General features: G+C 35.2%; 1 protein-coding gene across 1 annotated transcript; it reads right to left on the bottom strand.

Moving 5' to 3' along the window:
• Positions 1 to 6455: 6455 nt before the first annotated feature.
• On the bottom strand, positions 6456 to 14572 carry LOC104235320 (cell division cycle protein 48 homolog). The gene is made up of 9 exons (XM_009789053.2): positions 14443 to 14572; positions 14173 to 14341; positions 10770 to 10998; positions 9014 to 9780; positions 8713 to 8934; positions 8482 to 8553; positions 8100 to 8381; positions 7543 to 7902; positions 6456 to 7019 (listed from the first exon to the last, which is right to left on the bottom strand). Exons 1-9 carry the CDS (start codon positions 14469 to 14471, stop codon positions 6729 to 6731), a joined length of 2421 nt encoding a protein of 806 aa, XP_009787355.1. The 5' UTR covers positions 14472 to 14572; the 3' UTR covers positions 6456 to 6728.
• Positions 14573 to 17678: the final 3106 nt, after the last annotated feature.

Raw genomic sequence — 17678 nt, 5'->3', positions numbered from 1 at the left:
TACGTTGGTGTCAAGCATGCCCGTGAGTCTTGTATTATAATTGTTATGACTCAGTTGTGGTTTATTGCGCTTCATATGTTATTATCACCATTGTTCCCTTGCCGGATGTTTGTTTGATATTAATGATCCCTTGTCGGGATATTTGTTTTGATAGTATTGTTCCCTTGCCGGGATGTTGGATTGATATTATTGTTCCCTTGCCGGAAAGTTGTTATATTGCTCTTGTTCCCTTGCTGAGATTCCTTGTGATTATTGTTGGCTTGTAAATGGGAGCGGGTGGTACGCCTACCACAAGAGATAATGAAATGGGAGCGGGTGGTACGCCTACCACAAGATATAATGAAACGGGAGCGGGTGGTACGCCTACCACAAGAGATAATGAAATGGGAGCGGGTGGTACGCCCACAAGATATTATGAAATGGGAGCGGGTGGTATGCCTACCACAAGATATAATGAAATGGGAGCGGGTGGTATGCCTACCACAAGATAAATGAAATGGGAGCGGATGGTACGCCTACCACGAGATAAATAAAATGGGAGCGGGTGGTACGCCTACCACGAGATACAGGAAATGGGATCGGGTTGCACGCTTGCAACAAGATGTGAAAAGAAAGTGAGATTTGCCTTTGTTTTCCTTACTCTTGTTAGTGGTTGATTTTAATTCTTTTATAATTCTCTTGATATTCTGTTATACCTGTTATTCCCCAAAGCATGTTTTCTCTTCCTATATTTATTTGTTTATTTCTGTATTTCCCTTCCGCTGTATATATATTTGAACTGCACATGTTTATTTGGTAATTTGGTCCTAGCCTCGTCACTACTTCGCTGGGGTTAGGCTGGACACTTATCAGCACATGGGGTCGGTTGTGCTGATACTACACTCTGCACTATGTGCAGATCCCGGAGCAGCTCTTGGACCGTATTTGGAGGCTACCTTCAGTCCACGTGGAGATCTAAGGTAGACCTGCAGGCGTCCGCAGGCCCTGGCATCTCCCTCTATTCCTATTTCCTGTTTCATGTTCCTTTTATTCAGAAACAGTGTATTGTTATTTCTTCAGATTTTGTATGTAGCAATCTTAGACAGTCTGTGACAGTGTGACACCAGGTTTTGGGTGCTTTAGGTTTTAAGAGTTGTAATAGATGTAGCTTTTAGATATTTAATTGTTATCTTCCGCTTAATTATTTAAAGTTCCGTTGTTTTCATATTATCGTCTTATATTGGTTTTAAAGAAACAATTGAGTAATGAAATAAATAGTTGAATGATTGGCTTACCTAGATCACATTAGTAGGCACCATCACGACTCCCGAGGGTGGAAAATTCGGGTCGTGACATTTGTAAATTGATTCATCGACTTATAACCTACTCAGATACACCATTGAATATTAAAAACAAAACCTCTCTGACTTATCTCTCTCTCTCTCTCTCTCTCTCTCTCTATATATAACACGCTTCGTTGTACAATTTTAACTACATATATAGCATGTAGAGTATATTTTAGTGTATTCATCTCTTGTATTACAAAATTGTTAACGGATTACATTTATATTATTTAGACAGTAAATATAAAAGTGATTTTTAATTTTGACCAATGTTGACCTGAAAAGAGACCAACTTTGGTCGTCAATTATCCAGAAATTAAATAAATTTAAATCAGATTTATTTATATTTTATATAATATTTAAAATAATAATATAATTTTTAAACGTTAGAATTGGGTCCCAAATTAGCGACCAAAGTTAGTCTCTATCTGCTTCCCCTTTCGTAAGCTACCAATTTTGGTCGCTAATTTTAAATTATATTTATTTATATTTTATATTTTTTTTAAATGATAATATAATTATTAAAATTTTATAACTGGGTCCTAGATTAGCGACCAAAGTTGGTCTCTTTCTGCTTCCCCTTTCGTAAGCGACCAACTTTGGTCTCTAATTTTAAATTATATTTATTTATATTTTATAATTTTTTTAAATAATAATATAATTATTTTTTATAACTGGGTCCCAGATTAGCGATCAAAGTTGGTCTCTATCTGCTTCCCCTTTCGTAAACGACCAACTTTGGTCGCTAATTTTAAATTATATTTATTTACATTTTATATTTTTTTTAAATAATAATATAATTATTAAATTTTATAATTGGGTCCCACTTTAGTGACCAAAGTTGGTCGCTAATTTCAATATTTCTTTTACCAAGCAAGTCTGACCAGTCCAGTCAACATTTTGACCACATTATCGACCAAAAAGCGACCAACCTTGGTCGCTAATGTATTTAGAATAATTATTTAATAATTCTCTCCAAGTTAGCAACCAACTTTGGTCGCTTTTCTTGACAAACCAATTTTGGTCGCAAATTGTTGATCGCTTTTTTCCTGATTTCTAGTAGTGTCTTTTGGTAGATTTTTTTCTTGTTGTTTGACTTATTATCGTTCAAGATTTACTTTACTAGCTTTCGCATGACACCTGATTATTTCGATCCTAACAAGCGAGATGGTGAAAAGAAACATAATTTATTAAGTACATTTTAAGAGGTGCACAAAAATCTTAAAAGACTAATAATATGGGGTGAAAATAGTGATATTTCATTTGGGGGGGGGGGGTTCATTATTAATAAATCTTAATTTTACGGTCATATCTTGATTAATCCAGAACTAATAAAAGTATAAATTCTGCAAATGAGAGTCAATTTCTATAATCAATGTTCTGATACATACTCACAAAGCTTTATTGCACAATAATATCTTGTAGCAAATTATGGCAGAAGTTATTACTAACAGCCTATGAATTAAACTACCTCAACCACTAAGACCTATAAATTAAACCAACTTTATTTGGAAAACATTTACACACGGACTAGGCCCTTAAGAGTTATACAACATGCATCTACCTATCGAGATAAATATCTAAATTAATAGGTACGATTAATAGCCATTTGATACTTATCAACTACTTTAATCAACTAAGCCAAACTAGTTCTAAATTTTGCTTAGCAAAACGTAAAACGCCACAAGTATATATGAAATACAACTAATTAAGCCCATCTCTCAAACATTGTATGATAAACAATCAAGTGAACCAACCATAGGGCATATACAATACTCCCTCCGTTCCAGTAGATTTTCTTTTTAATCCGTTTCATAAAAAATGGCAACTTTCGAAATTTGAAAATAATTTAACTTGCACTTTCTATTTTAACCCTTAATAATAAATTTTAATATGTTTAAAACAACTTTCAAAAGTCGTATAGTCACACACATTATTATGGGGTATTATCACTTTTAGCCTGCGCTAGAAACTGTTTACATGTTGCCAAAAAAGTGTATAAAATTTGTATATTTTGTATATAACATACAGAATGTGTATATATACAAAAAAAATATACATTTTATTTGCTATTATTTTGAGAGCGGCTATACATGTGTCATATATGACATTTTTAAGATCACAAATTTATTCTTTTTTTCTTCTTCTTAAACTCTGTACTTATTCAAACTTTGCTAGGTAAGAAGTAAAAATTGAACCAAGCCAGTGGGGATTTGAACGAAAAGAGAAGGCTGACTTAATTAAAAGCAATGACAGAAACTCACGGGCTATTTCACTTCACCTCACTTCATTGATATATATATATATATATACATAAGTACAGTCAAAAGAGAACCCACCTCACCTACACAAAAGAGTACAAAAACTTTCTTTATATGCAATGAGCTGTACACTTAAATCTGCCACCTTTGTTGTTCACGAGCCTATTTATAGTTCTCTTTTCTTTCTCTCCATATAAACCTTCCCATCTTATATTACTAAGTTTAATGTCATAGAAAACTCCATTCAAGAAAACCTTTCAAATGACTCAAAAAAATCCTTTTTTATTCCTTAAACTTGTCTATGTTTACCTTGTTTTGTTGTCTTGTCTGAATAGTGTAACGGGTATTCGCGAGTTATCCAGTACCAGTGCTAGGATCGAGCCGTTGAGCTCAAATGTTGGTGCAACATATGTGATGATGAAACCTCAGAAAAGTCATAATAAAGGTCCTATTTTTCATGGGAAAGAAGTGAGGAATTGTTTGCCTAAGGGATTTAGGCATGCTTCTGCACCAAGTAGGTATGTGAATTATCATATTTTAGGTTCAATTGGATGTTCACAAGGCAAGAATCTCAAGAAACCATAGAAAAGCTTTGGAATGGAAATTGAAGTGAATAATATGAAATGGTATTGTGTACATGCAAGATTGCCTTTTTGGTTTTTGGTTTTTTTTTCTTCTTTTTATGGAGAGTGATATATGGATATTATTATTTCTTTCTACATTACAAGATATTTTGTAATGTTCAAGAATTAAGAAAGAGGATGAAGATTTCATTGTGCAATTATCCACTTTGTTTTCAGTTATGTTTTTCTTTTCCTCTGTCTTGTTTGGCTTCTCTTATCAGGAGAAGGGTGCAAGTATATCATGCAATCGGCAATATTTTGAATCACTTCCACCTATTATCTTTTGTGTGTATACACTAGACAATGAAAATAATTTGACCAAATTATTTTTCAATAATATGGTAAGAATCAGATTTAAAATTTTAAATTAATGGATATAAAGAATCATTATTCTAAATATATTTCAATAATAAACGATGATTAGGATTTAGTGGTTGTGTGTGCGCGTGTGTATATACACACAGACATATATCTTGTTAGACACAAACGTATACAAACACACATACGTGTGCTAACGTGCATACACACTTATATGTATAAATATAAAATATATATACATCTAACCGAACTCTAGATATTGCCTCTTCAGTCAAGGGTCTATTAGAAACAGCTTATCTGACCTTCCAAGATAGGGTAAGGTGTGCGTACATATCCTCCTCAAACACCACTTGTGGGAACTCACGGGATTTGTCCTTGTTGTTGTTGTAATCGAAGTCTAGTAATGTTCGCACCTGCTACCTTCATATATTATACATCCACCCATAACGGGCATGGTTAAGGTAAAAAGTAAGATTAAATATATTACAAAAAGTCGTAGCAAATATCATGTGATTTTATTCTAATCATGGATTATCTGTAGACATATAAGGTTTTAGAAAGCGTTGTCGTATGTCGCGTGTATTATAGTTGATATCTAAAAAAGGAAACACAATCTGTTTCAAAATAAACTTGAGCAAGAACAAGTTTTCTTTGTGATTATTTCCCTCTTCATTTTTTCTATTTCTATTAATAAACGCGAGACAAATGGAACGGGACCACCATGTATAGTGCAACTGATGTAGCAGTGGGGATAAAGACAATTCATGTGCTATTTATTTCGTTCATTATAAGACAGAAATTTTCAAATGTCAAAGGAGAAGTTGCCGGCCGGCTTGCCGCCATAAATCACATACCAAATCACAATTTTGGCTTAGGAAAAAGAAAGACGTATTTTGGTGAGGAATTAAGGAAATGCAAACAAGCCAAGTTACATATGCATATACAGAAAGACTTGTGTTATTTCCTCAATCATATTTCTGGTAATGTAGGACCAATAGATTTCATATACTCGATTTCAATTAGTGAAAAATTTAAGAATAGATATCTATGTATGTTTCAACGGAAGATTCATATAGTTGATTCCTACTAATTTGAATTTAAAACATATTAGATCCACATATATCTTCTTCCAAGTTAGACTTTACTTTTGGTATATATTTTCTTGGTTTAATCAGTTGTCCAAATTACCATATTATCTGCCTTCTGCACTATTGAAGAATTTACTGTACTTTTCTTACTACTCCCAAGTAAAAGTGGGGAAGAAAAAAGATTGCTTGCCTCAAAATTCCATTTTAAAACATCTCAGCTAGCTTTAGAATCGTATCCAGATATCAAATAAAAAATTTGACTCGTTAAAATTAAATTTGATTATTCGCATCATATCAGCATATCATTAAAAGAACCTACTACTACCTTATTAAAATACAACACGTGTAAAAATCTCTTATTATTACCATGCCAAATCGCTATTTTGGTCTAAATTAAAAGAAGACCATTATTTGCATACCAAAGTCATTGAAATATCCTAGTACTTGAACTCTATTATTAGGCTATGGAGAAGTTACTGCATCTTTTTGCACATTAGACCACCGAAGTTTTCTAAGAATCAATGTTAGCTAATGTTGGCTTAAAGCAATTTCTCGTCTTTTCAACTCGGCTTACTCATTGTCAATGTTCAACTCTAGCTTGTTTTCCTCAAAGTAAGTATCAGCCCTTTTTTAGGGTTTACAACATCCCAAATCCGCCTCTGAAAGACTATTAACATTAATCTATTTCCTTGGAAATTCTTTTACTCTACTCTTCAGCAATTCTTGGAAAAGGATGTGTCATGCACAATTCCTCGATACTAGGACGCACTAAATGTACACACAAGAAAGAACATGAGATTCTGCGGGCATCCATCCGAACATGTATTTAAACCTGCGCAGAGATTATCAGTACCACCTGCTCATTGAAATAAGTGTGAACTGTAACATTAAATTTATCTTAAGGTAAGGATTCTAAAATTATCATCACTAGCAGCAACACCAGACATTTTAGAGGTAAATTGTTTTAAGTTAACAGAATACACCAGAAGAAGTTAACCAAGTAGCCCCAAGATCCAGAAGCACAGTAGCCGTTCCAAACATTTGCGTGCGGATAATTGTTTAGGCAACTCTAATCCGGGGAGATTTGCAGCAAAATAACAACAAAAATCTAGAACTTCAGCTATACAGGTCATCGTCATCAGCTCCAGCATTAGAAGTTGCAAAAGGGTCGGCTGCAGCAGTACTGCCACTAGCCTCAGCAAACCGAAATTCTGTTCCAAAACCTCTAGACTGCTGTAATGTCTGAGCAAATGCCTGGTATTTACGTATATCAGCGTCACTAACACTTCGTCGTGCATACTTCATAGACTCCTCAAAATGTGCGGGCTTGATCTCCGGTACTTCGTCATCAACATCCTCATCCATAGAATCAGGATTCTCACTTCTTCTCCTCTCCCTTTCTATGTCCTGCAATTAGAAAGAATAATAAGGATTCAGGATGAAAAAGACCATAACTCCGAAACTAAGGGAACGGAGATTGGCACCAGTTGCAACATGACGTTTAGATACCATAACACTCACCCAAAAGCAAGACACATTTTCTTAAACCATGCAGTCAATTAATTGAAAATAATCCAGTTCAAATTTCTTGTCAACATGTCGAGGAAATAATCTTTGACATTCGGCTACTTATTTTGTACATCGCTAGACTTCGATGAAAACAATGCCCAGCAGCCACCATGCAACATTAATGAGTCAAACATACCAACGCCATGGAAAAATTAACAGTCACAAATATAGAACAGCGCATCTGTTTCACTCTTAGCATGACAACGGAAAACTAACCAAATCTTGTATATCATTTACTCCTATATTGGGCAAAAAGAGTGCAGACAAAAGTTGCAGAACAAGGTTATTTTAAGAAGCTTCAGAGATTCAGAAGTACAAAAACAAAAAATAAAGGCAGTAATAAAGGAAATGAAGAACGTACTTTCTCTATGTTCTCCCTTATGGCATATTTGCAGGCTCGCTGACAGATCTCAGTGATATCAGCCCCACTAAATCCCTGAGTATATTTGGCAAGAGCTCTCAAATCAACATCCTTTGATAAGGGAGATTTTCTGAGACACGCCTTGAAAATCTGATGGCGTGAATCTTCATCCGGCAGAGGAATATAGATTAACTGGTCAAGACGGCCAGGTCGTAGAAGTGCAGGGTCTATTATATCAGGCCTGTTCGTGGCCCCAATTATAAATACAGTCTTCTTCGCGTTCATGCCATCCATTTCAGTCAGAAGTTGGTTCAGAACACGATCAGCTGCTCCACCAGCATCTCCACTACTGCCTCCCCTCTGCAATAATACAGAGCACCATTTCTTGTAAGTTGTTGTACAAGGTAAAATTGATTCATGTCATCCTCTTTACATGATATTTTACTTTTCTATCTATCTGATCGCTAGATCAGGATGTGAAATACATTGAGGCCAGTAAAATTGTAAAGATGTTCTCAGTTTTCTTACAACTCAAATCTTTAAACTAATTATCTTACCTGAGTAGCAATAGAATCAAGCTCATCAAAGAAGAGGACACAGGGTGCAGATTGTCTAGCTTTATCAAAAATTTCCCTAACATTTGCCTCACTCTCCCCAAACCACATAGTGAGCAATTCAGGACCTTTGACACTGATGAAATTGGCTTGACATTCATTTGCAATTGCCTTGGCAAGTAGAGTTTTCCCACACCCTGGGGGGCCATAGAAAAGAACACCTTTCGAAGGCGACATACCAAACTTTTCAAACTTCTCTGGGTGTTCCACCGGATATTGAACAGTCTACATAAAAACAAAGAAGAGCAATTATCAAGACCTCTCAAGACAAGTAACTTATATAGGACATAAATATGTAAAGCCCAAAAATATTGAATTACATTACCTCTTGAAGCTCTCGTTTGACATTTTCAAGGCCTCCAATGTCTGCCCAGGAGACATTAGGCACTTCAACCACCTGCAAAACAGTTTCATGAAAGAGACCAGTAAGTTTGTGTGCCAAAGCAGTAATGCACATCTTCCATCAAGACACCCACACAGATAAGACCAGACACCATAAGTTTGAACTCTAAGAAGTATCTTAACACTCTCGACTTGGTTATGATGGGTTACTTACTGTTTCACGCAATGCAGATGGATTGCTTGTACCAAGAGCAGTTTGGAAGTGCTCATTCGTTACAGCCATTGAGTTCAATATCTCAGCATCAATAGTATCATCTTCCAGATCAATGACATCCATTTTCTCCCTTATACACTGAAGTGCAGCTTCAGTGCAAAGAGCAGCAAGATCTGCACCAACATAACCATGTGTATCTTTTCCAATTCTTTCCAAATCAACCTGCACAATTGAGTAAATGATCGTTAAGTTACAGTAAGGAGTTGTTCCCAAAGAACCCAAGTTTGCAAGTGGGCCTTACTTCTTCTGCAAGCTTCATATTTTTGGTATGAATGCGAAGAACTTCAAGACGTCCAACTTCATCTGGAACACCGATGTCTATTTCTCTATCAAACCTGCCAAACCTTCTTAGAGCAGGATCAATGCTGTTCGGACGGTTGGTAGCTCCCATCACTATTACATGAGCACGCGATTTCAGTCCATCCATCAGAGTCAAGAGTTGTGAGACAATCCTCCTTTCAACTTCACCATGTGTCTTCTCTCGCTTGGGAGCAATTGAATCAATTTCATCAATAAATATGATAGAAGGAGCATTCTTTTCAGCCTCTTCAAATGCCTTCCTGAGATTACTTTCACTCTCTCCAGCCAATTTGGACATTATTTCAGGACCATTAATGCAAAAGAAAAATGCACCTGTTTCATTAGCAACAGCTCTTGCTATCAGAGTCTTTCCAGAACCGGGAGGTCCATAAAGTAAAATCCCCTTTGGTGGTTTCACACCAATAGATTTGAAAAGTTGAGGATGCCTCAATGGTAATTCCACCAGTTCACGAATCTGAGCCATCTGTTTTCTCACACCACCAACATCATCATAGCCAACTTCATCAAGTCTCTCCTCATCCTCCCTTTTCACAGGCTCACCCTCACAAAAGATTTCAGTGTCTGGAGCAACGACACAATACTCCCCAGGGTCAGTTTCTATGACCTTGAATTCCACACTTCTCATCCCTCCTCTAACAAGGAAATGGTCCCCTTTCCTCAAAGGACGATATGCCTCCAAAAAGTAAGCTGCAAGAAGGGCATCAACAATTTAAAAACAGACACAAACAGAGCTTACAGTCACATAAAAATTAATGAAATTAGTTCATAAACAATGAAGATTAAAAAACAATCTAAGGTCGCATTTCTAGGGAGAACCCACCCAAAGCCAAGTCTGTAATGTTCTCTGTCGTAGATAGTAGTTACAGCTAATATTTTGGGGGTAGATTTAAATGGCACCATCACAGAGTAAAATATAATCATTAGTCTAAACTTATAAAAGATAAGATATGGATTTACTCTATTTGATAGTCCACGGATGAGAAAACATTTCATCCTCTCGAATAAACACGTCGATGCATGCTTCATTTTTTTTTATAGATTGTATTTTTTTTCTTTTCACAAAGAGACTATCAAACGCCAAATGTATCACAGGCATGTGAATGGAAAATATGGCAAAAAGGAGAATTCAGATTGTCTCCCATGTGTGACCTTTTTCCATATTGACCAGAGAAAGCTTAATATCAAGATTCTTTTTGCACCAAAAATACTGAAGTGAAACATAGGACTATAGGAGTATCAGGTCTCACATTACTCCTAGCTCTTGCCCGCATTTTCTTCTAAAGTTCAGTCCAAAGTCTGAGTGTATCTTATTTGACCTTCTACTTTATGTACTAAATCTCTTCAAACACTCACAGGAGAGTGCTTGAGGGTTTTTTGTTTTTTTTTTGGGTACCAGAAGATGTGCATGTGATGGGAGAGTTAATGCTAATGATATCTAGCTGCTGAAGTCAAGATCGATATTTTTTTGGGGCATTGCCGACTACAAATCTTTCTTCCCGTCCTGATACTCTTTCTCGAATTGTTATCTTTTTGGGGTCAGAGACAATTTTAATGAGTTGTATACCCCTGCAGCACACAGCAGAGAACAAAGACATGACAATTTCCAAACAGTAACCTGTGCTACAGCGACAATAACTGCCAACTGTCTGAGTATGTCAGACAGGTTATGCACTTACGTTTCAGGAATGATTCAAACAGATCCCCTGTGACACCTTCTATTGTATCATCTATAGGAAGTATGTGGACACGCTTCCCATACTTAACATCTGGACACTGGTGCACAGATACGACATCTCCAAGTCGAACCCTCAAATTTGAACGGACCACCTTGTTCATCCTAATCTTTGGCTCATCACATGTTTCATCAGCAAGGGCAATGACGACTGTATCCTTTCTCTTCTTTCCCTGGATAAAAGATACAGCAGAACACAAATTTTGAGTCAACTGAATTAACAGGCAGAAAAAAATACACAGAGATCCAAGATGCTGAACTTCATTCCAACTTTTTGTAAAACACATAACCATAATAAAAACTAAGTGGCAACAAAAAGTTGAGTTGTCACACTGTGAATGAGCAACAAAACCAAATAAATAATGTAAAACATCAAATTTGGAGCCAAAAGCAGGGGAATCTAATGTTTTAGAATAACATAGGATTTTGAGTACACATATATGTTAGAAAAAATTCTAGAGGATATGGAGACCGCAAAAATAAACCAAGAGTCATCTACCAACAACAACTGAGAATCTTTCAGGTTATTTATATAAGCGTACTGAAGCATTATAAGCACGATATTTGTCTGAACTTGAATTCGTAGAATGTCATAGGCAAATTTTTACCAATACCAAGTACCACTTGTTTATATATTTTTCTTTAAGAAAGAAAACAAATACTACTTCAGTCCCAGAAAGAATGGTAGGGTTGGGAGTACAAAGATCAATGAATTACCAGCATGAATCAAGAGGAGATTTCTTTTTCTTTTTTTTTTTTTTTCAATAAAAATTGCTAATTCGGAAAATATATAAATAGTACTGTAAATCACATTAGTACTGTTTAAAAGAAATTAAAATGATGAGAAATTTGTAGCAAAGAAAAACATGTTGGCTTTACAAATAGTATTTGTCATTCTTTTTTAATGAAAAGAGTACTACAAAGTAAAAAAGAAACAACAGCATAAGATTCAGCAGCTTTGGACGAACAAGTTCCCACATCATAAACAATATATTAACTCAAGAATTAAGTTACATATACAATAGAAGTGAATTTTAACATGCCATAGTTTGTCAGTTACCATATTTACAAGATCACCAATTACCATACATCAATACATTTACCTACAATTACCTGATTAACGACCTGATTGCGTAAATAATTTTTACAGTGATGTTGCATAAAGCAGAAACTCATTCGCTAAATAATTTTCCATTAACACTATAGAATACAGACCTTATATCATGACCTCAACAACAAAAAATCTACACATACTAAATTCTACTCCTATCATACTTTCAGAATCACCAAAAAAAAATAACAAAATAGTTACCAAAAGCGTAAGCAAAAATCAAATCAAGTACTACTAGTATAATAAACCTCAATGAAAAAGCTATGCAATTAGATAATTCAAAATTGAAACCTTCAAGAGTCAACAACAACAACAACAACGACCCACTATAATCCCACAAGTGGGGTCTGGGGAGGGTAATATGTACGCAGACCTTACCCCTACCCCGAAGGGTAGAGAGGCTGTTTCCAGATGACCCTCGGCTCAAAAAAAGCAACAGGAGCTGATATATTAGTACCATAAAAATGTATAATAAAATAACAGCAATATAAGAGAGATGAAATACAGAATACGAAATACGAAATAGATGGTTTGTATAGTAAAACTAGCAGGTAAAGCCCTGCATCAATAGACGACCAATTACATTCTTAGTCTAACTCCTAACTGGCTAGTCTCACTCTATTGTGCTGTAGAAATATTCACAAGTTTCCCCTAACCTACAACCTTAATGCTCGACCTCCATAATTCCCTGTCAAGGGTCATGTCCTCAGTAATCCTAAGTCGCGTCATGTCCTGTCTGATCACCTCTCCCCAATACTTCTTAGGTCGCCCTCTACCTCTCCGCGTGTCCACTACAGCCAGTCGCTCACACCTCCTCACCGGTGCATCAGTGCTCCTCCTCTGAATGTGCCCGAACCATCTGAGTCTTACTTCCCGCATCTTGTCCTCCATGGGGGCCACGCCCACCTTCTCTCGAATATCTTCATTCCTAATCTTATCCATCCTTGTATGCCCGCACATCCACCTCAACATCCTCATCTCTGCTACTTTCATCTTCTGGATGTGTGAGTTCTTTACCGGCCAACATTCAGTTCCATATAACATGGCAGGCCTAACCACTGCTCTATAAAACTTACCTTTTAGTAACGGTGGCACTTTCTTGTCACACAAGACTCCCGACGCTAACCTCCACTTCATCCACCCCACCCCTATACGGTGTGTGACATCCTCGTCAATCTCCCTGATCCCCTGAATAACCGATCCAAGGTACTTGAAACTACCCCTCTTGGGAATGACTTGAGAGTCAAGCCTCACTTCAACTCCCTCTTCCGACGGCTCAACTCCAAATTTGCACTCGAGGTATTCCGTCTTCGTCCTGCTCAACTTGAAACCTTTAGACTCAAGAGCATGTCTCCAAATCTCTAGCCTCTCGTTGACGCCGCCTCGTGTCTCGTCAATTAGAATAATGTCATCAGCAAATAGCATGCACCATGGCACCTCCCCTTGAATATGATGAGTCAGTGCATCCATCACCAGGGCAAATAGGAATGGGCTGAGCGCAGACCCTTGGTGCAACCCCGTAATAACTGGAAAGTGTTCAGAGTCGCCTCCTACTGTCCTAACCCGAGTCTTAGCTCCAACATACATGTCTTTAATCACCCTAATATAGTCAACCGGGACCCCTTTATCCTCTAAGCAGCTCCATAAGACCTCCCTAGGAACCCTATCGTACGCTTTCTCCAGATCAATAAACACCATGTGGAGATCCTTCTTCCTATCCCTGTACTGTTCCACCATCCTCCTAATAAGGTGGATAGCTTCTGTGGTAGATCGCCCCGGCATGAACCCGAACTGGTTGTCTGAAATAGACATCGTCCTCCGCACTCTCATTTCTACCACTCTCTCCCAAACTTTCATGGTATGACTTAGTAATTTGATGCCTCTATAGTTGTCCAGATCCTATTATGCACCTCACTTGGTCCAGAAACCTTCAAGAGTCAATTTATCAAAATATCTGTAAATCATTATCATAAATTTTGTAAATATTTATTTTAAAAAAGCCAGAACAAGTGCAACTAAAGTTTCAGTTAGAAGATTAAAGTGGAAACCTAAGCAAACAGAAAAGCAAGTACTACGATAGCAATCCTCAATGCAAAACCTACGCGATCAGATAATTCAAAATCGAAACCCTAGAAAGTCATTTATCGCAACATTAGTAAATAATTAACACAAATTTAGTAAATATTTATCAAAAAAACACAATAAGTACAATAGAAAGCTTCATTAAAGTGAATACCTTGATGAGAATCGTATCTCCACGGAAAAGCTGAAGTTTCTCCATAGTAGCAGGGTGTAAGGCAACAACAGAGTTATCATCATTGACCGCCTCGTCAACGACAAGCCGATTCGCAGCTTTCTTCCGCTCCAAAATTGCCGTAGAAAAATCCTTCTTAGTAGCATTTTTTCTTCAAAAAAAAAAAAAAAAGAAGTAAAATCCAATTAAAAAATCTTAACAAATCGATAACGAAAAAAAGCTAAAACAGTAGATGAATAGAATATAACTCACGAGTCAGATGACTCGGCCGGGTGACTCATCTTTCACGATCTAGAAAGTTGTATTGTAGCAGAGAAGTGGAAGAGAAACTGGGATATAGATATTTTTTTTTAGTCTATTTTTCGTTTTTGGGACTTTATAAGGGAGAAAGAGGGAGAGTTTTTTCTTCTTTTTTTTCCTTGGTGTCTTGGGAAAAGGAAATACGAGATATTCTTAATTTTGGACGGGTTTTCTTATTGTAGCAGGATTATTACATATTTTATTGAAAATTGTGTTATTGTACGAGTGGATGAGCAAAAATTTTGAATTGTGAAATAGTTATTGAGAGAGGTCAAATAGCAGCCCTGATTAGATTGGGACGTATTTAGCAAGCGTTTGGTCATACATTCCAAAATTGTTTTAAAAAATCTGATTTGGATGAATTTTGATTTGAAGATGAAAATATGTTTGTTAACCTAAGGAATTTGATATTCATATTTTTATATCTTATATCTTAAATTCTTAGTACACAAAATACTTATTTTGTCTTTGTTGGATATTAGGTTTGGGTCGCATGTGGACTTACCTGACTCGTTTTAAAAGAGACTAAACTTAAGGAGATTAGTAACTGAGGTTTTATAACTCTTAAAAACTACCGTACATTATTGAGAGATGTGGAAACTTGCGGTGGTAATTTTCATCGGTAACTTTTCCTCTATTCATCTTCTATATATCTCTTCTGCAGAAGAATTCTCAAGCGGGTGAAATCTTTTTGTTCTCCCAACAAAGCACACGTACAAAAGAAGAAAGGCTTTAATTTGTGAAATAAACTTTATTTTCTAGTGATTCAAAATAGATGTGGGGCAATTATCTTGATAGCAATTACAAAAAATTTGCTGCGTAACAAGGTACACAATTTGTTGTTCTTGCTCCTTAATTCAATTAATAACGGTGTCAGAGCAATGGTTGTGTTCTGTCGTTTGAATACACTGTTGAATATTAATCTACTTTTCGGTTGAGAAAATCGTTATTGATTTTGTATCACTGTTTTGAAATCTGTCGATTTATGTCACACTATATGTTTCAGTCCTAAAGAAAGATTCACGTGTATAACCTTACAATTAGGGGTGAGCGTTTGGTATTTCGGTTCGATATTTAAGAATTTTGATTCGGTATTTCGGTATTCGATTTATCAATTGTATATATCAAATACCGTACCATAATATTTCGGTATGGTTCGGTATTTTTTATTTTGGTTCGGTACTATTTCGGTACGGTTTCAGTTTAAATCAAATCTTCATTGTCTCTCCCACTACATTAATTGATGTTTACCATGTTGTTTGAGATTCCACCAAAAGATCAATTTAGTTCATTTATGCTAGTAAAATGGTTCCATTAAATGATCTCACCTCATATTAAATAATGATGATTAGTTTACTGGTCCAATTTTTAAGATGAGAGTTGAAAAAGTGGTTCACATTTCACCGACACCACAGATAGAGTGATTTGTAACTTCCATTATCTTAATACACGAGGCAGTATTACACAAACATGAGAAGTATTAAACTGCCCCATAAAGCTTCCATGATTTAATTAATCATAAAAGAAACCACGGGCAACCAGAACCCTATTTGGTATGAAATGAAAATTATCCAAACCAAAAGTGAGTACTAAAAGCAAACGAAAGTTGTATAATGCAAGAGACACGACGGCTTACCACCATACAAATCATCGACTTTTGTACGTTCACTTAAACCACTTCAATATCTATACAATCGATGACATATCGGACAATAAAAAGAATTTAAACCAGTTTCATTGCATGCCTACAGACAGACACTAGAATTCTTCAAAAGCAAATGTGCTTCGAAAAGTCATCCGCCTATTTCACCTATTTTTAACTTCTTGCTCCAGCAATTCATGGACACACTATAATTTGTTTCATGGATTATCCAGCAACTCAAGTTATAAATAAAACCAATCAGAACTAATAATGACAGGGACACTGAAACATTGATCTCACCTCATTAAACTATTTCGATATTTCGATATACCGAAATATCAAAAATCCAATATCGTACCGAATTACCGAAATATCGAAAAAATCAAAATTAAAATACCAAATTAATTCGATTCAGTTTGGAATTCGATTTTTCGGATATTATGCCCACCTTTACTTACAATATTGTTGGTTGTTGTTGTGTATAACTTTTTGGTTGTCTGTCGTCATAGGTTTTGAGTTAATATGAAGAGCGACTTGTATAAATATTCTTTGATATTTTTTGTCTTCAGATCCGATTATTACTAGTCCTTCTTGGAAATTGTAATAATAATTACTCTTTTCGGTCCAAAATAAGTGATTAATTTGCTTTTAGCACACCCAATAAGAAAATACTAAATTCTAGATAAAAATAGTTAGTGTGACTAAACTACCCTTCATTAAATGTTGCACCATAGTTATAGTAGTACTTACTTCTCTTCTCAAATGTGAGGAGTAAATGACTTTTTAGGGATACATACATGAGGGTAATTTTGGAAAACCAAATTGAATATTTTTTTGATTATATAAATAGACACTTATTTTGGACTAAAATAAAAAAACAAATCGTCACTTATTTTGGCCGGAGGGAGTACTTGATATGTCAAATCAAAGTGTTATAAGGTCATCTCCAACACTTCACTCTATAATTTTTACTCCAAAATGGAGTAAACTAACTCCAACCATTACTTCATTTTTTACTCCAAAAAAATATTCATTTTTATATTCTTCTCTCTCCTCTATATTATATTATTATCTTTTATTAAAAATTTATTTTCTTATTTTCATTAAACAAATTCTATTTTTTTTCTTTTTTAAATATCCACCCCATATAATTCATAGTATTTCTTTCTTATATAATCATTTAAAATAAAATTATTTTATACCATAAATTTTTAAATAATATAATTTGTAACCAAATATTATAGATTATACATATTAATGGATAATTCAAATAAAAGTGAAATCAATGAGATACAAGATTTTAATTTATTTTTAATTTTCACTTTTCAACTTTAGTAACATCTTGTATTTTATATTTGTACCTTTCATTTTTGTGATAGTTATTTATATTTTTATACAATTATAGCTTATAATAAAATTAACTTATAATTTACATAAAAATAATATATGCATAAAAATTAATTTATCAAAATTATATGCCAAAATTAAGATGTAAAATTAATATTATAAAAATATTATACAAACATAATTAGACATATATAATATG

The sequence above is a fragment of the Nicotiana sylvestris genome, chromosome 11 (genome assembly GCF_000393655.2).
Source record: "Nicotiana sylvestris chromosome 11, ASM39365v2, whole genome shotgun sequence".
Lineage (NCBI taxonomy): Eukaryota > Viridiplantae > Streptophyta > Magnoliopsida > Solanales > Solanaceae > Nicotiana > Nicotiana sylvestris.
The sequence above is the reverse complement of the archived record's forward strand: the minus strand, read 5'-3'. Positions and strand labels throughout refer to the sequence as shown.

Coding starts and splice junctions, on each gene's coding strand:
- LOC104235320 (XM_009789053.2), bottom strand. CDS start 14,471: ATGAGTCACCCGGCCGAGTCATCTGACTC. Junction 9,781..10,769: donor GTTTGAATCATTCCTGAAAC/GTAAGTGCATAA, acceptor CCCTTCTTGCAG/CTTACTTTTTGGAGGCATAT. Junction 7,020..7,542: donor TAAGGGAGAACATAGAGAAA/GTACGTTCTTCA, acceptor TTCTAATTGCAG/GACATAGAAAGGGAGAGGAG.